At 40.3% G+C, this 27,758-nt stretch overlaps 1 protein-coding gene across 2 annotated transcripts in view; it reads left to right on the top strand.

The window, feature by feature from the left end:
- Nucleotides 1-1,277: 1,277 nt before the first annotated feature.
- LOC148903411 (activin receptor type-2A-like) overlaps nt 1,278-27,758 on the top strand; it is a 58,695-nt gene continuing 32,214 nt past the window's right edge. The window contains exons 1-3 of one of the 2 annotated variants that reach the window (XM_089002089.1): nt 1,278-2,122; nt 25,795-26,002; nt 27,200-27,333. In XM_089002089.1, the coding sequence (XP_088858215.1) occupies nt 2,068-2,122; nt 25,795-26,002; nt 27,200-27,333 (397 nt within the window). In that variant the 5' untranslated portion in view covers nt 1,278-2,067. The remainder of the gene's footprint in view (nt 2,123-25,794; nt 26,003-27,199; nt 27,334-27,758) is intronic. The other variant, XM_089002096.1, reaches the window with a different exon arrangement.

Genomic DNA, 27,758 nt, shown 5'->3' with positions numbered 1-27,758 from the left:
AGCAGAATGATCCCCTGAGAACTTTGACCTCCTAATCGTTTAGCAGCGCTTATGTTTGAGATCTGCTCCGGGCTATTAGAGAGATTAGTGTTACAGAAATTTGGGGATGGTCCAAACCGATATCTGTGACATGCCAATGACAGACAGTAGTTGTATACTGTAATATACAAGGCCATCTAATTCCTGTCCATCCTCCCATTCTCTATAGCGTTTGTCTTCATTTTTGCAGGTCTCAGTCATTCCAGCTAACTGGGAGAAAGTCTAGGTGCTGGACTGGTCAACAGATGCATGGCACATCTTGATTGCATTCTGACCGACGTATCACTAGACTTCAGTTAACCAAAATTACACTTTTAGCCTGAGTAGCCACAGGGTGATCATACTCACTCTACACAGAAAGGTGAAAAGTCAAGAATTAAATAAATCCACAACCACTGACATGTAAGGCAGAAGTGCAAACCAAAAGGTTGTGATGGACATTTCTGTATATTTTCATTTTAAAAAAAAATATTATTTTAAATAATTATTTGTGTTATCGCCATTGTAACATGCTCACAAGGTTCACGGGACGTGCTAGAGCCCTTGGAAAATCAAGTCAAATTCCAATTTAAATTACACAAACCCGCATAATTCTATGATATAATAGCTGTGATTGCCAATTCATGGCCTTGTCCTGTGTGTGACAGAACACTACGGATGACTTGAAGGTGATTCCAGGACTCCATCCAGGTTAACAGAGGACATCTTTGAAATGAGAATTGTAGATTGAATTACATTGTAGAACTCGCATAACTCGAGGGCGGATAAACAATAGATAAGTTTACATAGTTAGATTTAGTTAGTTTTAAACAACACCTCTGTGTGACAATAGTAAAGAAATGAAGAAAACTGGCAACCTTCTCGAATCAAGCTCATGTGAATGAGCAGAATATCTACCGGATATTAAGTTCAGTGTATGTGATTGTGGCAGGCACAAGGACCAGGCATCTCACCCAGCAGGAGCGCTTGAGAATATTTTATTGCATTTTTCTATGTTTAAGTCAGATCCACTTGTTAGCAGTTGGAATAAAGACGTGCTCCAGTCAGCTGTGTGTTCTCCTTCCTCAACTGCTACATAATTTATTTTTACAGGAAAATCATCACAATAAAATTGCGTACCACGTGAGCAAACCCATTTGAAAACACCATTGTTTCGAAATCAAACCAATCTAATTTTGTTGAGTACTATTATTTTGAAATGCCATAACGGAAGTCTACAAATCTATGTCTTGTTGCGGCTCCCTTCGCCATCTTGAATTGTCCGGAGCAGAAGCTGGGAGGCGGCGGTGCAGGCAGAGTTTTGGGTCGGGAAAGCTTCGCGTCCTAAATTCGAAAGATCATATCTTGTCGATCACATTTCCAAGAGGACGTCTGTTAAACAGGTTGAAGCGAAGAGTGCCTCGCAGTTGGTGCTGGTTTCGCCTTGTGGAGCGGCGAACCGATCCTCAGCTTTGGCCTCGCTGTATTGTCGGACTATTGGGTAATATTTGGACTTGTGCGTGGATTTGGACGAAAACATCGACACCAGGCACCGCACCGTCGTGCTCGAATGTTGGGACATGATTGTCAATTTGACGTTTTAATGCCATGCTACGCAGCTCGGCGAGGACAAGTTTGATTGGAGGACGGAGTGCGCTTGATTTCCAGTCCAATGGATATTGCCTTTATCCGGTTGTGGCTCGCTTAACTGTTCAGCTCCTCTAACAAAACAATCGTTCCAACAACGCCACGGTTGTTCGTAACGATGCTGCAGCATGCCAAACGCATGTTAGCGTTGGCTTGAATGCCAAGAAGAATTTGCCCTCCATTGCTGATCTGTAAACGTGGAAATACCAAGCAAGTGCCCCCTCCCCCTCTTTGGAACACCCGAGATAGCTTTGGATTTATCTCGTTTTGAACATGTGCTGCTTGCAGAGACGGGCCTTCTTCTGATTCTACCGCCGTGAGGATTTTTTTTTACATTTTATTTTTATTCTCGCTCTTTTTTATTGTACTTTTTCTTACCTTGGAATCCAATTCGGATGGAAAATGGGAGACGCCACCAAACTGGCCCTCGCCGTTTTACTCATCTCCTGTTCTTCAGGTGGGCGTGAATATACTGTCCGTGCATTTGAGACCGATGTCTGCTGTGTGCAATGTATGCCGGTCGTTATCTGTGCAGTATGCGGTGCAAATGCAACCCTGGGGGGCTGGTACGGGGCGGCGTGTGTTAATCTCATCCTGGCATCTTTTACGTGCCCCGTATTGTTTTTAATATTATTCAGACCTTACCCTTTGCTAGCAGCATATACGAAACGACAACTATTAATTTCAGGAGGTTGTATTTTACACTTGTTTTTTTTTCGACCTCCCACCAGTAGTATACGAATACAAAACGTCAATCGTTCCTTGTGATGTCAATTGCATTTTCCTCTACAGCAGGGGTGCTCACACTTTTTCAGCATACGAGCTACTTATAAAGACTACCAAGTCAAAATGATCTACCCACGACAAAAATGCAAAACATAATTATTTTCAAATGTTTTAAGGATTCTTTGTATGTACAATGTATGTTGATGTACCTTGCATAACTGAATAAGCCAATATTGCACAACACACATAATAACTACATATACACAACATAATAAATAACTATTAACATTTTTTGTAATTACCTGAGTTTACTTTGATGACTTGCACTGAATTGAATCAGCCAGGGATGCATAGTCCAAATGTTCATCATTCATGGTGGAACGGTATTTGGACTTAATGATCTTCATGTAGGAAAAGGCTGACTCACATAAATAAGTGGAGCCGAATAATGCAGTCAAGGCGGTAGCACATTTCCTCATGTTGGGGTGCTTTTCCAGTGCGAGTAAGTTACAGAACTGTCCATGAGCCCTGGACTTCAGCAGTGAGAACACTCACAATCTCTGATGTCTTTCCACATGTGCTGGGTTAAATCCTCAGCCATGGCTTCACAGCGCCGTGTAACTGTATGTCTTGACAGCTGCAGAGCTTTGATTGAAGATAATATATCTGCCTTATTTTTAAAGTCTCTGAACAACGAGTCAGCTGCTTCAACGAATGCTTCTTTTACCATCTCTCCGTCTTGGAAGGACTTATTGTCCTTCGATGGTGTGACTCACCCGGAACGATGCTTCGGTGGCGGCTTTCGCTTTTGAGTATGTTGAGTGAAAAATGACTGCTGCCCGGACAACTGGGATTTTAGTTCGTCCACCGTTCTCTTTCTCAGCTGGCTTTTCGGCGGGAAGACAGTCCGAAAATGCCGCTCCACATTTTCCCATTCCGTATGAAAGTAATATGTTTTGCCCCCTTACTTGGTCCCGCTTTCTCACTCATTTTGATCACCATATGTTTTAGCAAGGGCTTAAAATCTGAGGTAATTCGCTGACTAGCTTGTAAATTTTGCTGCGTTTAGCGCCGTTGTTTAAGCATGCACGGCGACCTAAAGGTAAAAATTCAGTTCTGAATGGTTGCCCTGTATGTCAATCAAGTGACGGGACGTTTGATAGGCTGACAAATGTTTTTTTTACTGTCACGTTGCGATCGACCAGTAGATCGCGATCGACGTAATGAGCACCCCTGCTCTACAGCATGTACAATATGTGATTAAGTAGAACTTGTGAAAGATGATTTCAGCACAGAAACACGGGTTAATTCTTCAAAGCCCTTCAGAATGTAGTTGCACACTGTGAGAATATGTTTGAATGCTAAATTCTGGTCTTCTAGAATGGGTTTGATGTAAACATTGATCAATTGTTGTAAAGCAAGGCCCCTGAACTTTTTGAAAGTGAGCATTACTCCTTTGCTAATGATCTGTCCAGAGGGATACCGGTTTGGTGCACATTATTGAAGTGACAAATTCACTCAAATGATCTTTAATCATGTCTTTCTATTGTATGTTTACTATTTCTTACAATCATTCGGAATTACAAATAGTTAATTTTGTTAAACAATAAATCGCTGTCTATTAGCATCCTCAAATGGACACTTGCAAAACATTCCTAGAAACTTACAACATTTCTATCACTTGTGAGCATATGATCATTGAGGCCTACCTGATGCCCACAGACACTGTATTGATGACCTGTGCTGCCAAGACATTTGGCAATTGCACTGGGCACTATAAAAACAAATGTCCGTGTCCTTTTCTTTCCGTTGTGGAAGTATTTGCAGGCGGTTTACAGCAGCTGCTGATGCAGCTCAATCAATGGCAAATTGTTTTGTTGTAAAGGTCACAGCCCGTCTGTTTCACTTGATTCACATACACAATTGGTTTCATGTTTTGATTGCATATCAGTATTTTATTCACTATGTAAATGTTTCCAGAGGGGAGTTGGAGTCTCTGCTGAAGTTGCACTTCATTACCTATCTATGCCAGTTAGTTTAAAGTCGGTGTTTGTATTAGTGGAACATGATAAAGTCTGCTGTATCGCATGAAGTTCTCTAGAGGGCTACAAATTCCATTTTGTTTAATCTTATCTGATATGGAACTATTTGTTTGTCTCTGCCAGTATAATTATACCCATAGCTTTATCTCTCTGTATTTAACTGTCCTTAAGTGAGGTTGATGGGCCAGAAACTGTAACAAGTTGGAGATGTTTCCCCAAAGAAATAGCAGTTGTGGAATTTTAGTTTGGCAGTGTCGATAGACCAGGGGTGTCAAACTCATTTCACATCATGGGCCACATATGGCCTCGGTAGATGTCAAGTGGGCCGGACCATTAAAATTATGCCATACATGCTATAAATAACCAAAGTATCGTGTCTTTCATTAGTTTTGGTGTAAAGAAGCACCAGAACATTAGGGAAATGATGACATTTGATGAGCATTCCTTTTACACAACATTTCGTTTCATGAACAAATGTGCCATTTACTTTTATCATTCACACATATGCATTGCAACTGATTCCAATGGTTCTACAACGGCACATAACTTTAACAATAAATTGGTATCGAAAAATATAATAATGCACTTTAAGATGAAATGATATTTATAAAGAAATGACTTTTTCAATCATTGTTTGTTCCTGATATTTGGCATCTTTTGGCCTGTACAAGTGCATCAATACCAGGTGTCATGTCCCGACTAGCTGACAGTTTCAGAATGTCATTTAAGTGCTTGTTCGTGAGCTTTGAATGCATTTTTGTTTTATTGATATTCATTACTGAGAAGGTTTGTTCACAGTTTGGTTACTCCAAACATGCACAAAACTTTAGCAGCTGGGGCTGTTAATTTGGGGTACCCTGGTAGTAGATACGTCTGTGTAAGCTCTCAGTCGTACAGGAGTGGTCCATCGATGAGAAGGTTTCTTCAGCCATCATCTGTACAAATGTGAAGGTTTCGGACGTTTCGCCTCCTATCCAAGAGGCTTCGTCAGCGAACTAAAGTCTGACTGGTCGTATCGGCCCTATTTATATATCCCTAATGTCCAGACATGGCAAAAATAACAGCAATTGGTCTTGAAACATTCATTTCGGGGTTTTAATACACTTGAATGCAAATTAAAATCCCGATGATTGGATTCATCGATGATTTCATGAATTGGTCATGAAAAGTGTGGTCCAAACTTTTTCACCATAAAAAACTCAGTCATGAAAAGTGCAGTCCAAACTTTTTCACCATAAAAAAATCTGGGAAAGGTTTGGCAAATCAGGTAGATTTTTCACATGATATTGTAGACTGACCAGCTACAAGCTGAATTGTTTGGAAGCATCTGCCTTTCAAAAGATACCAATGTTCAATTTTTATTGGCATATTCAGCGGGATATACATTTGATCATTGCGGCTATATTCAATGTTGTTTTAAAGGACAACCGACGTCACTTTTTTGTTTTTTAACTGACATCAGAAAAACGTTTTATAGCATCTAAAATACCCAAAACATGCAGTATGATATTTTTAGTCAAATGCAAAACACCAATAAAAATGACTTAAAGTGTCCAAAATCTGCAAAAATTTGAGCTGCGATTTGGGCATTTTCAGAAAGTCCCGCCCCCAGTTCGTGACGTCACGCCAAGACGTCTTGCATTGCTTGTGAATCAAAACTGGCTTCAGATTCAGAGAATATGCTTTCTTGTTACGCATCCAGTTATGAATATGATTCAAATAGTGCTGAAGAGGAAAGTATACATGTTTGCAATCGATTAAAGAATTATACCGTAAAGTCTCATCTGTGTAATCTCTCAGTCGTACAGGAGTACAGGAGTGGTCCATCGGCAGTACATTTGCACCTAAAAGCTAGTAACCACTCATTTGACGACAATGAGGTTAAAATATTAGCGGAAGCAGAAGAAGATTGATGACTTTTTTAAATTGCATACATAATACAGTAAGATGTAAGCGTTGCAGTTTCCCTGTTGTGGTATGTACATGCCCACTGTACTGTATATGAATGCAATCGTTTTTTGCAACAATGTTTCTTGTTTTGTCTGCTGAAGCGTGATGATTTTGAAAATTACCATACATTCCATACTGTGTATTAAAGGACAACCAATGTCACGTTTTATTGAAATGCAAAACACCACTAAAAATGACTTCACGCCAAGACGTCTTGCATTGCTTGTGAAGCCAAACAATGGTTTCTGACTCGGATAATATGCTTTCTTCTTACACATCCAGTTATGAATATGATTCAAATACACTGTAGTTCTGAAAAGGAAAGCATACATGTTTGCAATCGATTAAAATATATGTGCCATTTCGAGGCAACATTGGGGGAACATCTCTTACCCCCAAAAAAAGAGGCACAAAATGGCGAGCTCATGGCCAGCTCCGTTTCTTATATGCCGCTTGGATGCCCTCTTTTGGCGGCTTTTGTTAATGCAGTTCGGTGCAGGATGGATATATTGACAGTACGGTTATGTCGACATTTTTTCTAACTCCCGAGAATATCAATATAACGAGACTTTACTGTATGTGCCATTTTGAGGCAACATTAGGGAGAAATTCTCTCACCCAAAAAAAAAGGCACAAAATGGCGACCTCCAGTGACCAGCTCCGCTTCCACAGGCTGATAAATTCCTTATATGGAGCTTGGATGCCCTCTTCTGGCGGCTTTTGGGTGCAACACGGTTCTCAGACCAAACATGTACAGCAAAATACATTGACGTGATGGAAGGACTGCTACAATGTGTCTTTTTCAGTCAGGGGGCGGTCTTTTCGTGACGTCACGTACGGACTCGTCACCAACTCAAAAACAAGACTTCCTGAATATTCAGAGCGAGTCGTAAAACGTAAAATATAGCGATATGCGGTGGAATCTTATTAAAATACGCTCAGTAGAAGTCATTTGAAGCCATTTTACAAATTATGGACACAACTTTTCCGTAGACGTCGGTTGTCCTTTAAAGAACAACCAACGTCACTTTTTTGTTTCGTTACTGACATCAGAAAAAATGTTTTATGGCATCTAAAATACCCAAAACACGCAGTATGATATTTTTAGTGAATTGCAAAACACCAATAAAATTGACTTAAAGTGTCTAAAAAGTACTTCAATTTGAAACCGGAAGTGGCCAGTTTCAGAAGGTCCGCCCCCATGTTCGTGGTGTCACGGCAAGACATCTTGCCTTGCTCGAGAATCAAAACAATGGCTTCAGATTTGGAGAATATGCTTTCTTGTTACTCATCCAGTTATGAATATGATTCAAATAGTTCTGAATAAGAAAGCATACATGTTTGCAATTGATTATAAAATTTATTGCATGTCATTTTGAGGCATCAGGGGTGGGAAATGTTGCACCCAAAAAAGGCAGAACATGGCGACAAAGCCGTGTAAGGAATTAATCATCCCATTTCCACAGGCTGATTAATTCTTTACATGGAGCTTTGTCGCCCTCTTCTGCCTCTTTGTGGTCCTACATGACTTTTCCAGACCAAAGTACAGCAAAATGCATTGACATAATGGAAGGACTGCTACAATGTGTCCTTTTTTCGGTCAGGGGCGTTCCTTCAGTGACATAACGTACGGACTCGTCACCAACTCAAAAACAAGACTTCCTGAATGTTCAGGAGAGAAATGTGGAGAGAAATGTAGTGACAAACTCTTTAGTACGCACAGTACCCAAAAAAGGCAGAAGATGGCAACAAAGCTCCGTGGAAATTGTCTCCTGTGACGTTTTGTAAGCAAACATCAAATACACTGTAGAAGTCTTGGCGCAACACACAACGATTTACCGTCGCGCTATTTATCTGTTTTCCTTCTAATTTCGCCATCAACACGGATCAACACAAAGTTTTCAGACCAAACAAAGTACCGCAAAATGCATTGAGGTGATGCAAGGTATGTCCTTTCTCAGTGAGTGCGCTTTCCTTCAGTGACGTAGGGTGAGGACTCGTCACCAACTCAAAAACAAGACTTCCGGAATATTCAGCGCGAGTCTTAAAAGGTAAAATATAGCTATATGCGGTGGAATATTTGTAAAATACGCTCAGTAGAAGTTATTTGAAGACATTTTACAATATAATTAAGAATATACTACAACCGCTGAAGCGTTCCGTTTTGTGGACCACATATTCCTTGTGTGCCTCACTTTGGAAGCCAAGCTGTTGCTGTCGGGGTATATTCATTTATTTTTTGTTTGTTTTTGGAATATTGTGAGAATTGTCCGGTAGTCGAGTGGTTAGCACACTGGCTTCACAGTGCAGAGGTCGCCGGTTAGCGTCCCGGTCCGGCCTCCCTGTGCGGAGTTTGCATGTTCTCCCCGGACCCGCGTGGGTTTTCTCCGGGTCCTCCGGTTTCCTCCCACACTCCAAAAACATGCATGGCAGGCAGATTGACCATTCCAAATTGTCCCTAGGTGTGAGTGTGAGAGTGACTGTCTTTGTGTGCCCTGCGATTGGCTGGCAACCAATTCAGGGCCGCCTCGTGCCCGAAGACAGCTGAGATGGGCGGTACGGAAAATGAGATGAGAGAGAGAGAGATTCAGTTCTGTGTGTGTGTGTGTGTGTGTGTGTGTGTGCTTGCGTGCGTGTGTGTGTTTTTGTGTGTTGCATCTCCTTACGTAAACACGTGTTAGCTTCATCTACACCTGCCAATTTATTGGTTTCCAAGAATAGAAGCCCATTGCTGTAATTAATGCTGCTTTACAGTACGTGCATTTGGCTTTGATGTGGTCGGGGAGTGCTTGGAGAGCTCCAACTTTTTTGTGTTCTTTTGCAGGTTGACTTTAGCATTGAATACGTCCGTAACGCTTCTTTGTTGATTATAAATGGTCATCCGAACAGAACCCAAGTGCTTTTTTTTTTCCGGTTGTCTGGGTGTTTTTTTTTTTCGTGAAAAAGCATAATCATCGGATAATATGTGTTCAGGAGACATACATGTAAATCAATTAATCAGTACGTACCGTATTTTTCGGATTATAAATCGCAGTTTTTTTCATAGTTTGGTCGGGGGTGCGACTTAGAAATCGGAGCGACTTATATATGCTTTTTTTTATTACTGTGTATCATTTCACATGTTATTTTCACATTAAACCGCAAGAGTGCAGAGAAGAGGAAGTGGCGCCTTGTCTACCTGCCGAGTTGGGGGGGTTATTTAAAAGTGACACCGAGGATGAAGATTTCCTTTGATTTGGTGATTTGGAGTAAGACCTGATATTTTGGTAAACTTGTTAGCATGTTCTTTGTGCTAGAGTTATCTGAATAACTCTTGTAAAAGACTGTTCTGGGTTACCAAAAAGGAGGTGTGTCCATCGGTGTTGCGCAGAGCGAGAGCCGCGGTGTTATGTTAGGGAAAAAAAAGAAGTGAAACGGAGCCTTTATTTTAAATTGCTTTTCAAGACGACATGTATGTTGTTTGGTGTTGGATTTTATCAAATAAAATTTCCCCAAAAATGTGACTTATCCTCCAGTGCGACCTATATGTTTTTTTCCTTCTTAATTATGCATTTTTGGCTGGTGCGACCTATAATCCGGCGCGACGTATAATCCAAAAAATACGGTACTACTATACCTTAAAATATGAATTGGCACGTTTAGCACTTTTCCAATTGTGGTTTATTGCCGTTTGAAAGTAAGCACCTTTTTCACTTGGAAGAGACAGGTGCAGAATTTTAACACTCTACTTTTTCAGGACCGTGACAAATCAGCCCCTTCATTCACAACTTTAGATTGGGGGAAAAAATGCACATGTGCTTTTTTTCTGTTATATTTTTCTCTTACATCTGTGTAAGCTCTCAGTCGTACAGGAGTGGTCCATCGATGAGAAGGTTTCTTCAGCCGTCATCTGTACAAATTTGAAAGTTTCGGACGTTTTGACTCCTATCCAAGAGGCTTCGTCAGCGAACTAAAGTCTGACTGGTCGTATCGGCCCTATTTATATATCCCTAATGTCCAGACATGGCGGCGCCGGACACAGCTATGATAGGTCCCTACTCTCAGGTTCTCTTACTATATATCTCATGGCCAATTGGGCAAAGTGAGAAAGAAGACTTTTTCTTATTGGTACATGATTATTTTTAAACTATGGTACAGTAAACTTTATATTTCTGTTGCTAATTAGCTGTTATGGAACAAAATCTAACTATCACATGCTCTTTATTTTAACGCTGAAACCGAAAAGGGAAAGCAATTTTATTTTGAGATTACTCAAGATATTCCCACGCTGACAGGAGACGTTGAGGTCTGCAAAGACGTGAGGAGGAGGGGGATGATAGGGGGATCTGAAGTAAGACCCTCTTGTTTTCAAGTGCTGCCCTCTCTATCAGTAACTGATAGGGATTGATAAACACAACCATACATGTTGCAGATAGTTTAAATTCATTCTCTGCAGTTCAATTCCAAAATCTGGCATATGCAATATGGTGTTAAATAAAAATATTTACATTTTGCTACAGTTTTTGAACCATATGACTGACCACTGTGTCTCATGATTTTACAATAAATGGAAAGACAGACTTAGTGGAAATCAGTTGAAGATTTGCCCAGAAAAGTAAAAGTGGCATTGGTTAGAATCCTGATAAAACCTGAAAAAAATATTTAAATTTTTCTGTTTGTTCCATTATCTGAAGCTGATCCATCATAGAGCTTTACCTGAGTTCTAAGAAAAGGTGATGGCCACCACTTGTAATGAATAAACACAGATGGATTTTACTGATGAATTCATATTTCACAGACGCTATATTAATCTAGATGCCGGGGTTCCACTTGCTGAGTTGCATAGAACTTGTTATTGTAAAGAAACTCTTTGGGTTGACTTCCCACATTAAGTGGCTTCAATGCAGATGGGGGGGTAACTTTCCCTGAACTGGAAGCTCAATCATCTAAAATACTGTACACACACACACACACACACACACACACACACACACACACACACACACACACACACACACACACACACACACACGGGTATAAATAGTGTGTGATGGCTTCCGTGTTGCGCCTCCCACCTGCTCCCCTCTTCACTCATTGGCCGATGAAGATAAATGGCCTGTGGTGCAGGCAGATGATACAGCAGCATTACTGCAAATTCAATATACATTTCAGCTTTAACCCCAAATGGCACTTAACACACCCTTCAAATGAATGCAAACAATTTAAGGGGGGTAGGACGGGGGTGTTGCTTTCTTTGCAGGTCCTTCTCCTGTACTCATAGAGATAACAAGGCATTTTGAAAGGCTCATCTTGAAGGGAATGTTTAGAATGTAGTGGCTATTTGCAACGCATGCCGCCCAAGTGACAGGGCTCTGATGCTCCCTTAGCAAACCGCTGCAGTTCACGATAAGCGACCCCAGCGCTCCCATGACCCGTCCAGTGTCCTCCTCCCCACCAGCGCTTATTGAAGCTCAGGGCATTGGGCATTTGTCGCTGCGGCATACCAGCGGGGATTAAAGGGATTCAATTCAGTCGCTGAGTATGGTGGTTTTTAATGCCCCCTCCCACCATTGCTGTGGAAAGAGTGAAGCCTTTGTAACCATCTAGCCCACCCAGACACTCACCGCTGCCATGTCACAACACCATCTGATGTCCTTCAAGGTCGGTCCAGCCATCAGTGTGGTTACTGTAATGTTAGTGTTGGTGAGTGAATTATTGTGCACTAATGTTGCACAGTCTCTGCCTGATGAATGGGGTTGACAGACAAAAGCTCAGCCAGATGCTACATTTAAGTGTTGAGCTCAGATGTTTTGTCCACCAGTGTTGAGCTGAGATGTTTTGTCCACCAGTCTCCTTCCTTGTTCTGCAAGGGAGATAGCAGCATTAATATTTTGTTATTGTGATGCTTTTTATCATGATTTTTTAGAGCTAACTTCTATACATATGCTTCACAATTTTGGGAACGGGACCATCAATCTGATAACCAGATGGATCAGTATGTCACTTTAAATAATTTATTTACTCTAGATGTTTTCACTTCACTTATTTTTTTATTTTGTTTAAAATAGATTGTATCTGAACGTATTGGATCCAACACCTTTTCACTGACGCAAATCCCTCACACTCAGGAATTATTATTATTATTATGCTTGATTGTCACAATCTTGAAGGCAACCAATTGATAGCACTCGGGCCCCAACTGTGGCTCTCAAAGCAGGATATTTGCTCTAAAAGCACAGGCTCAATTGTGCACAGGAAAATGTTTTTTAATTATATTTTGTGGAAGAGTTGTCAAATGGCTTCCCGGTGAAGGTTGTTATGGCTGCTGAAGTGAAGAGGCCAAGAGCTCCGTAGACCACCATTCCCTCAACCGCTGGCTCTTGACACTATACAGTTTGAAAAAAAGTTTCATTCATGGTTGCGTGCATTCCCTAGTGAAGCAGTGGTCAGGCCAAAGAGTCATATGTTGTGGCGAGCTGTTTCTGATCAAAAATCTGATCAAAAACATATTTTGTGGTGACGAAAAAGCCGCAATATAAAATAATATAATCATGGGATGGATGGGGAGTGACTCACCGAGTGTATGTGTATTCTATTTTCTAAAAAACAACTATAAACACACACAAATTCTGCAATATAATTATACAAATGGCAATGGGCGAGTACAAATAACAGATATCGGTGTTAGGCCAATGACGGCCCGAATTCAATTTATCGGGTTCTCACCACAGCAGTTATACTAAGTTGGCTTCTTGCGGCACTTTTGTTCCCAGGATTGAAATGGTATGCATGGCTGACAGCTTTTTTTTTAGCTTTGAAGTGAACTGTATCCATGCCCAGCTGGGATAGGCTCCAGCACCCCCCGTGACCCTAATGAGGATAAAGCGGCCTGGAAAATGGATGGATGGATTACAATTGAATTGTATACTGGCAAGAGATTCACATCCCTCGTCTTCACATAATCCTCAAAATATTTATTATATACAGTAAAGTCTCGCTATATCGATATTCAAGGGAGTCCGAAAAAATATCGATATAACCGGGACTATCGATATATCCGACCCTGTTTGCATGTAATTTTCTCCGTGCGTGCATAGAAATAGTATCGCTATAACCAGGACTATCGATATATCCGATATCGATATAACGGGACTTTACTGTATTGGGATCGTTTTCATTTGGATGTGTTTTATTGCTCTTATTTTTTAAATTATGTGATCTAATCAGCAAAGTATTTTTAGAGGTGTAAACCCTGACCAAACCCACCCAAAAATAGGTTTGCTGCTGTATGAAAACCAGAGAGAGATCAGTGAATGAGCAGTGAATATTTTCCTAATTAAGCCATGACGGGATAACTGGTGATTCCTGATGTTAACAACACTTAAAGGACAACCGACGCCTCCGGACAAGTTGTGTCCATAATTTGTAAAATCGCTTCAAATGACTTCTACTGAGCGTATTTTACAAAGATTCCACCGCATATAGCTATATTTTACGTTTTAAGACTCGCGCTGAATACTCCGGAAGTCTTGTTTTTGAGTTGGTGATGAGTCCTGACGTCACGGAAGGAACACCCCTGACCGAGGAAGGACATACTGTCGCAGTCCTTTCATCACTTCAATGCATTTTGTTTGGTCTGAAAACTTCGTGTTGATCCGTGTTGATGGCGAAATCAGAAGAAAAACGCACAAATAACGTGATGGTGAATCGTTTTGTGTTACACCGAACAACTATTCGCTGATATATATATATATATTCGCTGACAAAAATGGCAAGGAGAAAAATCAGCCCCTATCCACGGAGCTTTGTCGGCATCTTGTGGGTGCTACATTTCTCTCCAGATGCCTCAAAATTACACGACATAAATTCTTTAATTGATTGCAAACATGTATGCTTTCCTCTTCAGAACTATTTGAATCATATTCATCACTGGATGAGTAACAAGAAAACAAGACGTCTTGGCGTGACACCACGAACAAGGGGGCGGGACCTTCTGAAACTGGCCACTTCCGGTTTCAAATTGAAGTAGTTTTTAGACACTTAAAGTAATTTTTATTGGTGTTTTGCATTTGACTAAAATATCAGCCTGCGTGTTTTGGGTATTTTAGATGCTATAAAACGTTTTTCTGATGTCAGCGAGGAAACAAAAAAGTGATGTCGGTTGACCTTTACATTTAAGTCAATTTGACTTTGAAAGTTAGAAATATACAATCTTCAATAATTAGTACATCAAAATGTCCAAGTTAGTGTTTATATGTAGCTCACTAGAGGAGGCATCTTTTTTCAGCAGCCTCCTGTAAGTTTAGAAGTGGCTTTCCCCCACTTGAAGTTGCAGCTAAGTAGGTCATGGTTCACCTAATTAAATCTGATATTTGGAGGAATGAATGGCGCCTCAATTTGGCCCCAGGGCTTTGAGCCATTGCACCTTTTTATTTTGGGGACTGTGCATGACTATTCTGATTGATGCAGAACAAAGACTGACCTGTTTTTCAAAGAAAAACATTAAATGAAGCTCTTAAAATCCATTTAGCAGCTCGGTCTGACTTGTTCAGAAGCAAGCCAAGATGCTGCAGCTGACCTTTCTTGTTTGCACAATCTATGCTCAGACAATCAGCCATTTTATTTATCACACTTGAAGATAAACGGGCCCGATGCAGCTTTCTCCTACATAGTGTGGTTTCTCCACTTGGATATTTCTCATTGACTTGAGGCAAACGGGATTTTCTCATTCAACAGAGGTATACCTGCTCGTGGGGGCGGGGGGACGTCCTATCGTATGTCCTTGCTCAATCAGCCCTGACATTATCTGCTTTGCACAACTCTGAGCTGCTACTTCTGGCCTAAGGATTGATTTCCTTGCCTTATGTCTGGCCTTCTGCCTTCTTGAACAATTTGCTGCAGCCTGCTGGGGGAAGCAGACCTGCTGTCATATTTTATTGGAGGAAATTGCAGTGGAGATGTTCGTTGAAAAGCAATTTATTTGGTTTTGTTTTTTTCAGGTGCCATTTTATTTTGAGAGAAAGACCAGCCTCAATAATTTAAATTAGTAATTTCTGAAATTGTTATGTATTCTAAGAGAGAAGGTGACATTTTCAAATAAATAGAGATCAAATAAGTGAATTGTGACAACATAGTTCGAATCTCAAATCATTCAGGAAATGTTCGGACATGTACAAAACTGCAAAAAATGTTGGCATTTTGAATACAGAAAACAAGCGGTACCAGTGTGTTCAATTACATTTTTTTTCATGTGTCCATGGTGTAATTAGCCCTTACCGATTCAGTTTTCAATTTGAAAGCAAGTCTATTCAATTAGCTTGATCAAATCTCTTCTTCTTTTCCTTTCGGCTTTTCCCCTCAGGGGTTGCCACAGCAAATCAATGTCCTCCATCTAACCCGGTTTTGTGCATCCTCTTCTCTCGCACCAGCTACCTTCATGTCCTCTTAGACCACATCCATAAACCTCCTCTTCGGTCTTCCTCTCGGTCTCCTGCCTGGCAGTTCAAGGCTCAGCATCCTTCTCCCGATATAGTCGCTCTCTCTCCTCTGGACATGTCTAAACCATCTCAGTCTGGCCTCTCTGACTTTCTCTCCAAAGCCTATAATATGAGTTGTCCCTCTCATGTACTCATTCCTGATCCTATCCAACCTGGTCACTCCCAAAGAAAACCTCAACATCTTCAGCTCTGCTACCTCCAGCTCTGCTTCCTGTCTTTTCTTGAGCGGCACTGTCTCCAGTCCAAACATCATGGCTGGTCTCACCACTGTTTTATACACTTTTCCTTTCATCCTAGCTGAAACCCTTCTATCACACATCACACCTGACATTTTTCTCCAGCCGCCCCAGCCTGCCTGGACACGCTTCTTCACCTCTTTTCCACACTCTCCATTGCTCTGGACAGTTGACCCCAAGTACTTAAAATCCTCCACCTCTTGAGATCTTCCCCCTGTAGCATCACTCTTGCACTTGGATCCCTCTCATTCACACACATATTCCGTCTTTCTGCGACTGATCTTCATTCCTCTCCTTTCCAGGGCATATCTCCACATCTCTAGTTTCTCTGCCACCTGTTCCCTGTTCTCGCTACAAATCACCATCTAAGATCTTGTTGAATAACCCAGTCAGGAACACCACCGCCACCTCTCCAAGACACAAGTGCCTTTCCTCCCTTCATCCTCTTCAGCGCCCTCCTCACTTCATCCTTGCTAATGTTTGCTATGTCTTGGTCCACAAAAGTCACGTCTTCTACTCTTTGTTCCTTCTCACACTGTAAACCCGAACAGTACTACTGACTTAAAGTCATTGAGGTCAGTCAACTCAAAAGCCGATTTTTTTGTTTCCTTTAGATGGCGCCATAGACCCGAGACGTTTTGAGTTTTTGACTGAGTCCTGCGTTTTTAATTTGCAGTAGATCATGAATACTTTTGAGTTCATGGCAATCGTTTACTCAAACATTTTGACTTCACGGCAGGAAGCTGCGTGATGGTGTCACTGCGTGCTCTCATTGGACGCCATTTGAATTCTCAACGGCTGAATCTGGCAGAGACCGACGGATTATTTATTTTAAATTAGGGTGGAAAGACAAACAATCGTATTTAATATACTATATATGTATACTACAAGGACCCAGTGTGTCAATGCTGTAGTCGCTCCACAGGAAAGGAATATTTTGGAAAGTCCATTTGGGGCATTATATCCGCCGCTCGAGCCAAGGACTTCTCCTAATGTTACAAGCTCTTCTGTGGTAAGTAGGAATGTTTCTTAAATGTCTCTTGTTTGTTGAAAGACACAGCAGGGTTATTAGGAGAATTGTACCGTGAAGGTTTGTTTGAGTGGTGGTGGAGTAATATCTATCACGGGGTGTTGCGAGTTATGTTTGTGTCCGCGAAGGTTCAAGGATAATAGTCAAATGGGTGTTAAATTAAGTTTTATATGAACTTCAAAAGTTATAAGGGTCACCCGAAATCCACCACACAGATGCTGCAACGCCAGCAGGTTGGTGCTTTGAGTTAACTTTGTTTTAAACGGCAGCACAAGAAGTCATGCTAATTCAACAATGCAACAGTTGTGCTGCCGTTTTAAGATGGCACTAAATAAATATAATGCTAGCCAAATGAAATATCACTCTGTACAATTGGTGTAGTTTTAAATGGTCATTCATGTGTAAACATAAAACTTTTTAAATGTATTTTTGAAACTGCTAACACCATTGTTCAAACTGCAACACCTGACTGGCTTGATGGCATCATTTAATCTGGTAAATTAGATTATTTATTCAATTTAAAAAGTAAACATGGATCAAGGTGTTTTATTAAATTAACTGATAACATTTGTTGTCTGTTTTTTCTATTCAACCTTTTAGCCCCAGGAAATTGAGTAAAAATGTATCTAAGGTATGTTTACATTTTTATTAATGCTACATGATTAATTACCCGAATCATATTAAAAATAATACATGTATTTTTTTATATTGAACAGAATTTTACTTTAACTTAATTCTCCATAGGTCTCCATAGACCACTGTCTTGGGTTTGAGATGCTGAAGACAAGTACTGCAATGTTAAGCTCCTGTCGCTTTCCCCAAATTAAAACTTGGCTTTTGATAAAGGAACAGCATGAAATACACGAGACGCAGTCTGGCCCTTCGTGGCCCTGCTTCATGCATACCTACGAGAAGATGACTCACAGTTCTTCAAAACATGCAATGTATGTATTGCCTGACTTAACACAAATGTCTATTGATTTATTTTGCAGTGGGAAGAGGATCCAGACATTGAAAACATTCCTGTCGCACTTCTCTCCGTGACAACTGACAACTAGCGCCATCTTGTTTAACCCCAACGGCATTTCTGTTGTGACAGAAGATGGCATTATTGTGAGATGTCTCCCCAGGTTGGCTGATACACACCTCCTCTTGTTTGGTTTAATGTATGCACTGCATTTAGATTCTCCCAAGAAATTAATCCACACATTCACCTTCATTCAGAAAACACTGCTGTGTCTTGATGATAACAGACGACTCAAGCCACGCCTGCTAAGTTTAAAAAATGCTTTGTTCCACAATATTGAAGGCACCAGTGCCTCCAATATTACGGAACAAAGCAACACTGGATAAGTAATTTCATAGTTTTACTCTGCTTTGTATACCCAAACAATGATGTACTGTTTGTGACTGATTTTCTATTCATAATTTGATGTGTAAACCTGATTTCACCAAAATGTCTTTTTTCATTTCATGAATACTGTTTGTTTTTAGTAAGTTTTACTTTGATTTGCACCTTATAACGAGTACATTGAAATGTATTCTCTTGTATTTATTCAAGTATATGCTTGTCAGAGAATTTATTTTTTAACAGAACAGCATAGTATAATTTGTTGTTTTTTCTGTTTTGTTTTGTTGTTGTGTTTATTTCACATCTTTATCACGATGTTGTGTTAATTACTAAAAAACTGCTCTGGGGTTTATTTGTTGTTTTGGTACGTGGACATGCTGTGCATTTGATATACTGTTATCATGAATGTTTTATCAAAGGTTGTTTTAAACCTTAATAAAAAATGTGCACTAAAACAGACATGTGAGGTGGGTTTTTGTTTTTAGACATAGAAGGCAAATGTAAGTACAGTATACATGAATATATTTTTTCAGGTAACATAAATTTGAGTTGGTTACGCTTAAATATGAAACCTAATTTTAACTTAAAAATTAAGATAACAAGAAAACATTAGAGTAAACTGAAAGTACATCTTTTAAGTTCATTCAAACTCATAACATTTAAGTTCAGTCAAACTCATAAAATGTATTTCCACTACTAAAAAAAAAAGTAAACTGTACTCAAAAATTTTGACGTAATCAGTTGCCATAAAAATTTTGAGTACTTTCAACTTGTTGGGTTTTCAGTGCATTTTGCTCATTCATCAATTCTTCAAAGTACTCCTTCCATCTTGCCATCACACTACTGGTACCTGTTAATACATTGCCATCTCTATCCTTAATCACCCGAACCTGCTGCAGGTCCTTACCATCTTTGTCTCTCTGTCTCGCCAGCCTGTAAAGATCAGTCTCGCCTTCCTTGCTGTCCAGCCGAGCATACAAGTCATCATAGGCCTCTTGTTTGACCTTTGCCACCTTTACTTTTACCGTGCGCTGCATCTCCTTGTACTGCTGTCTACTCTCGTCCGTCCTCTCAGTGTCCCACTTCTTCTTTGCTAACCTCTTTCTCCGTATACACTCCTGCACCTCCCCATTCCAGCACCAAGTCTCCATATCTACCTTTCTCCCACTCGATACACCAAGTACTTTCCGACCTGTGTCTCTTATTATGTTTGCTGTAGTTTTCCAGTCATCTGGAAGGACCTCTTGCCCACCCAGTGCTTGTCTTACCTCCTTCCTAAATGTCATGCAACACTCTTCCTTTTTCAACTTCCACCATTTTGTCCTCACTTCAGCCTTTTGTTTCTTCATCTTCCTCACTGCCAGCGTCATCCTACACACCACCAACCTATGCTGTCTGGCTACACTCTCACCAACCACGACTTTGCAGTCAGTGATTTCCTTTAGATGGCGCCGTTGACACAAAATGTAGTCTACCAGTGTACTTCTGCCTCCACTCTTGTAGGTCACCCTATGTTCCTGTCTCTTCTGAAATAAAGTATTCACAATAGCCATTTCCATTCTCTTAGCAAAGTCAACCACCATCTGTCCTTCAGCGTTTCTCATCTGGAGTCCAAACCTGCCCATCACCTCCTCATCATCTTTGTTTCCTGCGCCAACATGTCCATTGAAGTCTCCACCAATTACAACCCTCTCACTTCTCGGGATGTTCTGTATGACTTCATCAAAGTCCAACCAAAAATTCTCCTTCTCCGCCAGCTCACATCCTACTTGTGGGGCATACCCACAAAAAACATTAAACATCACACCTTCAATTTCTAGCTTCAGACTCATTCTATCTGATACTCTTTTTACTTCTAAGACATTCCTAACAAACTCCTCTTTTAAGATGACCCCCAACTCAATTTCTCTTTCTTTCCTCACCATGGTAGAACAACTTAAACCCTGACCCTAAGCTTCTAGCCTTGCTCCCTTTCCACCTGGTCTCCTGGACACACAGTATGTCTACCATCCTTCTCTGCATCATGTCAACCAGCTCTCGACCTTTACCTGTCGTTGTTCCTACATTCAAAGTTCCTACTCTTAGTTCTATACTCTTGGCGTTCCATTTCTCTCTTTTCCTCCGAGCACACCTCCCTCCTCTCCTTCTTCGACCAACAGTAGTCCACCTCTCCTTCTTCGACCAACAGAAGTCCATTTTCCACTGGCACCCTGAAGGTCAACAGTACCAATGGCGGCCGTTGTTAACCCGGGCCTCGACCGATCCGGTATGGGATTCAGAGGTTCGATTCGCATGTTTGTTTTAGCAACATTTTTTACGTCGGATGCCCTTCCTGACACAACCCTCTGTATTTATCCGGGCTTGGGACCGGCACAATAAGACACTGGCTTGTGCCCCCTTGTGGCTACATTAGCTTGATCAAATCTCCAAAATCTAAATTAACAATGAGCACACAAAATAACAAATAGGTTTGCTGATGAATTGGCTTGGATAGTTAATGCAGAGACACGATATTAAATGATATGGTTTCCTACAGCACATTAGTCAAGCGTGTGCCCACATTGTCTGGCATGCGAAGACAGGACCCCCCCCCCCCCCCCCCGGAATGAGCAACAGCCACACCAAGAACAGTTTTTCTTTTGAACCAGTTTGTTCAACTCCAAACCGTCTGTCCAACGTAAAAAAAGCAGCTTCATCCGCAGCACACATTTTTCTCCTGTTTGTTATTTAAAGGCCAAGAAGGAGTCCAAGATGGCGCCCGAGTAGGCAGCCGTCAGCAAGTGCTCTCATGAGACTTGCTTTTTGTTGTTGTTTTTGTCTTGTTTTCGTGTTTTCTTTTGTCACTTTGTGTTATTGTGCGTCGTGTGGAACGGATACGCATTGTTTTTCAGCATTTTTGGTCACGACATTCTTCAAGCAGGAGACTGTGCTGAGCGCTTGCGCCTTTTCGGCAGCAGTACTGTTTTTGAATGGGAGGAATGTCCGTGCCATTTGACTATCATTGCTGGACAGCTCTGGGGCCATTGTGCTTTCTTGCGCCTGTAATGGGCAGTATCTTCACAGCCCCGCTTTGTTCAGTGGAAAGGTCGGTGCTGTTGGACAGTCCAAGGCTGGATGGATGCATGGCTTGAGGAGCCAGCCATAAGAAGGAGCGTCAGCGCCGATGCGTATGTGGAACTATCGTGGCTTGGAATTGAAGCGGACTCACGTGGGACAGGAGATGTGAAACAATCTTTTCATCAATTGATGCTACTGCTGCGTGTTTACTTTCAACATTTAGCTTGTAGTCGACGTGCGCATTCCACCATGATGTCCCTGATCCACTGGTGAAGAGACGCTCTGATCCTCTGCTCTTTCATCTGGAACTGCTTCGTGTAACAAAAAGGGTACAGAAAGTACTTCAGAATGAATGACTCTCTGTGTCTTTGTGTTGTCATTTTATTTGTTATTTAGTGTGTTTTGTTCTTTTGACTTCAAGCATGCGCCGCGAGAGCGGCTGCCTTTCCAGCAGCTCCTGTATTTTGTTTTTCTACTTTCATTCCTTTCATAACTTTGCTGCTGTGAAATGTACATTTCTCCACTGTGAGACGAATAAAGGCAAATCCAAAATGATTTCTTTTTAATTTTCATAAACTTTAACAATGCAGTTGTGGGATCCTTGGTAAACATCCTGGTGATGATCATGTTGTTTTACTTTTTCTTTTAATTGGCACATTAAATTAACGAGTCAGATAAGAAGAATCACTATCTATTGCATGAATGTGCTAACATATCTAACAGCTTGAACGAAATATTCCTGTCAGAATTGTAGGTTTCTCATTAACCCTTTACTGCCTGAATTATGTTCTAATTAGAAAAAAAAATTCGGCTCAGTTTTTATGGTCACTGATGGATATAATAACATACTAGTAGCTTCCTTTTTTATTATTTTTCAATAATGTAGAAAATTTGAGCCTAAGAAAATGTGTGCCTAATTTGGCACAATCGTCATGAAAGGCCTATGTTGAGAGGGTGCCTTTTTTGGAACATATGTCAAGTGCAACTTCAAAGACTAGACTTTTACCCATATGACATATTTTTATTAAAATAATAAAATACATAAAATACGTACATAATTTACATAAAATAAAAAAAGGAGACATTTAAACAGCTTCGTCCCCCAAGCCATTAACTCTTTGAACTCTTCAACAGTAGCCAAAATGGAACTGTATAGTGCCACTTAGCAGTTTTTTTGACGACGATACTAGTGCAGCGTGTTCTACCGGAAACAAATTCCTTGTGTGTTCTACATACTTGGCAATAAAGATGATTCTGATTCTGATTCTGATTCTGACATAAAATGTTTACATAAAAATACATAGTTCCTTTACAGATAAAGAAAACTAGCTAATAACCATGGAATAATGCAAAGCAGTTCTTGTGATGATTCAAACAAAGATTTACATTGCATTTTTTTGCTGTAAATATTAGTTTTCACCGAGCATGTGCCATGCTCGCACCTGTTGCAGTTCTTTGCAACATATGGAACATGAGCTATGTTGTCAAAACGAATACTGTATCATCGGCGGGAAAAGAACCTCAATGTCTTTTAGCTGTGGTTCAGCTGAACAATCGACTGAGCCTCACTGTGCCACAACACCAGATTTTTCTTGTTGCCAAATGTTGGAGTAAGGGGATAGATGTAAACCAATTATCAGAATGCAATCGATGATTGTTTCCTGGTTGGATGTTTTGAGCCAAATGGAGCACAACATTTGAGGTCACTTTCAGATCGGGAACCTTGGAGTCACTGACTGGATCTATTGTTCCTGTATATGGAATGCATACATGTAGCCATCATAACCTGCCAGCACAAACAACTTGAACCCCCAGTTCATTGGTTTATTTGGTAGATACTGCTTGAGTGTAAATCTACCTTCATCAGTACAATTTGTTCATCAATTGACAAACGCTGTGACTTGGGTAATTCTTAAAACTTTTATCATTGGCCTTACTTTGTGCAAGGGATCATAATTTGGGCTTCCCCGAGTTCCTTGTTTTGTGTTGTCTGCTATATGCAAGTTCCTTTTTATAATTTCGAAGCGATCCCTTGACATACAGTACATTCTGCAGCATAATCAGTTAGTAGAGATAGCTTTCAAGCCCAAAGCATCCGAGTGTTTGGTCATTTTGAGATTGAGAAACAATATATCAATCCCAGCCACTTCTCAAGCTCTTCTTTGGGAGACACAGGGGCTTATTGATGTTATTTTGCATTGCATAGAATTTCAACTGTTCAACAATAATATCCATCATTTTTTCATCGAAAATCCTTTGAAAATATTTGAATAGTGATAGAAGTTCATCAATGCAACAGTCACGACGGTGTCCGATGCCAAAATGTCTTCATCAACATGGTCATCTATTTCATTCTCATCAGGATCTGGAAAGATATACAGTACATGGGTATTTTAGAAAAAACATATGGGCACAGCAGCATTCAAAAAAGCAAAAACTATACCAAACTAACCATTTGATCTCAATGCTCTGATCTTACCGTGAAATGGACATCTCTTTCCTTACATTACATCACAAACAGAATTTCAGTCCTTTCAGATGCTTTATCTTCAAGTCAAAGTACTGTATTTGAGAATGTGAAATGCACATACGGTAGTGGGGACTATTTTGTCCACTAGGTGTCAACAAAACCTTACATAACAAGTGAAAATGCAACCTATTACGTTCTTCAAAACAATCATTTCTACATTTTCTGATTACAAATTCTTTCTCTCAGATGATTTTACTTGACATGCCAATCTAATGTCCTCAAGGCCTTCAGAAGTAATTTTGCTGTCTTTGATTTGCCCCAAATAAAATATAGACTTTTAGCTTTTCCTGTATTTTTTTTCACAGAAACTTGTAAGTGTTGTACCTGCTCCTATCATGTTTCACGGTCTTTTGGAAATAGGAAGTGTTAAATTTGTACCAGACATTATGATGAAAATGTTTTAAGTTTTCTAATTTCTGTTTAGGATATAACAAAAAAAACATATGGACCTCCGTTTCAATAATTATATTGAGAATGCAAAGCTATGAGGTACAGCTATTAGTGTAATACGCACCATTCACTTACAATTACAGTAAAGTCTCGTTATATCGATATCGGATATATCGATAGTCCCGGTTATATCGATACTATTTCTATGCACGCACGGAGAAAATTACATGCAAACAGGGTCGGATATATCGATAGTCCCGGTTATATCGATATTTTTTCGGACTACCTTGAATATCGATATAACGAGACTTTACTGTATTCGCATCGGGTACCCAGTCAGGATCAACAATATCATCATGAAACTAGCGTTAGCACGCCGAATGTTCTACATTAGGAACACTACTTATTTTTAATATTTCTTGGTAAATAAACAAGTTAGCGTTAGTTTATGCATTTCAGTATCAAGGTAAACCTCTTCTGAATAGCTCATAAAATCGTCACAACATATACTTACGTGATACAGTAAAGTCTCGTTATATCGATATTCTCGGGAGTCCGAAAAAATATCGATATATCCGACCCTGCGCGCATGTAATTTTCTGCTTGCGTTCATAGAAATAGTATCGTAATAAGCGGTACTATCGATATAACCGATATCGATATAACGAGACTTTACTGTATTTGATCCGTGACGAGAAGTAGAAGGAGCTTTGAAGATGGAGGAGCGCACGTTGTGTTGCGCAAGAAGGAGATGATGTCACTGACGCTCTTAAAGGCATAGCTGCACATAACCTGTGTTAAAGGGACATGTAACTTGTGCTGCATCAGTTCCAATCGAAACTTGAACTGCTACCTTTAATTTTTTCGATCTATAAACACTTATCTTTAGTGTACCAAATATGACCCAATCGTCTGTAAAGGGTTAAAAGCAAACAGTGGTAAGATATTTTTTTTCTGTATACAGTTTTATGGTTTGTCAGGACTGAGCATTTGAAAACAATGGTGGGAATGCCTTCAGCTCTTATTCACCGACAATATAATGAAATGAGTACATGTTTGTTTGCCAGTATCATGTTGTCAATTGTCATGAACAAGCAAAATGCTAAATTTTCCACACTCCGTTTTAAAAATAGAAATACAAACAGAAAATCGCCGTTTGATTGTAGCATTCTACTTGATGTATGGATACATGGCTATTTTTAGGGGATTGTATCACAGTTTAAGACTCATAAACCTAAAACTATGCATCGCATCATGAAATAGTGTCCATTGGTGTCCCCAATTTGATGAAAATGAGAGTAACAGGATTTGCACTTTTGTTGTCTTTATTTTTTTTACCAGGTGCAATTCTGGGACGCTCTGAGACGCAAGAGTGCAGCTACTACAACTCCAGCTGGGAAAAGGAACGCACCAACCGCAGCGGCATTGAACCGTGCTATGGCGATAAGGACAAAAGGCGGCATTGCTTTGCCACGTGGAAGAATACTTCTGGCACCGTGGAGGTAGTCAAGCAGGGCTGCTGGTTGGACGACATCAACTGCTATGACAGGTAGGCTCTGGGAATTTAAATAGGCAGATGTACTAAATTCTTTTTTACATTAGTTTGCCCGCACATGAAAAGACCAATTCAGGAAAAGAAAAATTATACAGTAGTCCTTTCTATTATCACCCCCCACGTTTCTAAAAATAGTTTCAAATGACGCCATGTGCTATGATGTTGTCATCGAGAAATGGGTTCAGCCAGGAGAGTCAATGAAGTTCATCGTGCTGACAATCCAAGAGATTGTTCTTTAGCTCAACATCATTCCCTGTTTCCTGAATTTGCGGTCAATATAGATTTGGAACCCTGGCTGAGACGGCGCCGTCTTGCCTCCCTCGAGAGGTCACAGCAAGTCTAGGGCGGCTGCCACTTCCTCTGTCTTATCTGATGGCTAAGAAATTGTGAAAGAGAGAGTGGGAATTACTGGAAGTCATTCAAATGTATTTTCGGAGTGTCCTGTATTGTTCTGAGGCAAGGATAGGGCAAGTATGTTTGCAAGTTTAAGGGCGTACTCATTCCAGGGAATTTGTGCCATGCTGCAGCCTACGTGACATACTGTACATCTGTCCCGCCAGGATATCTGAGTGTGTATGTGTGTGTGTTAAATAAAGCACAAATAAGGATTTTGTGAAACATTACAAAATGAAAGGTGCCTTTGAATATACTCTAAAGTATGACTGCCTGGCACATGCGTATGATTTTAAATAGTCACTTTCTTATGAGCATTACACACAGGCATGCAAAAGTTGCACATTCCTGAATCAGTTGTGTTTGTACAATAACACACTTCATCCAACGTAAGCCATCTGCAAAAAGGTGAGATGCTGTGCATAGAAATTCTGTTCGTCAAGTATTGTTGAAACAGGTCATCCATAGCCGAATCCAACTTTCACTGGAAATTAATATAAGTAACACAACTTTTTGGCAATGTATTTGATAAGTAAACAGTCTTGTTGAAGAAAATAATAAGCAAGTCATTCTACAAACAGATCGCAATTTCTTTTTTTGTTACAATAAAGTTGTCATATCTGGTGAAGGGAGATCTTTTAGTATTTCTTTCTTTCAGGTGTGTGGAAATTACACCTAGCTTCAAATTTAGAAAGAAACATGATCAGAATCAAACTTAGCAGGAATTTATCAGTACCGGCTTAAAAATAAGTGCACCCCCTGGTGTAAACGTTCTAATTTCTCATTTCCTCCCTGCAGCAATGAGTGTGTGGAGAGGAAGGTGGATCCCGAAGTTTTCTTCTGCTGCTGTGAAGGCAACATGTGCAACGAGCACTTCCTCTATGCACCTGATACAACCCCACAAAGCGACACACACCAGTCAACAGCATACAGTATGTACTGTCAACGCGCGTACACACATCGACACACACAGGTGCCCGCACAGATGAAATGTAGTGTCAATAATGGCCATTCAATACATACTCATATTTAAACATATTTCGATGCTCTTGCATATTTACTTGTGAATTTTGCTCTGTATTTGCGCTGAACAAACATTATCAAAGGTGCACCTTTACTTTATACACATCGTTAAGTGGTATGAAATCTGTAATGGTCAGGACACATGTTGTGTCCTTTGATTTTTATTTCTAGAAAGTGGGGGAATTTTCAAAGTCATCAGGGTGTTTGGTCTTCATTTTATACACAATTGACAGATACAGTCATACATCTGTTTGGTTGGACATACAGTAAATGCCAATCAAGATTAAAAAAAACTGTGAAATACATACATGTTCACCTTGAGAACATCTGTGTT

Source organism: Hippocampus bargibanti, linkage group LG01, assembly GCF_051943395.1.
Source record: "Hippocampus bargibanti isolate YZ-2025 linkage group LG01, ASM5194339v1, whole genome shotgun sequence".
NCBI lineage: Eukaryota > Metazoa > Chordata > Actinopteri > Syngnathiformes > Syngnathidae > Hippocampus > Hippocampus bargibanti.
The sequence above is the reverse complement of the archived record's forward strand: the minus strand, read 5'-3'. Positions and strand labels throughout refer to the sequence as shown.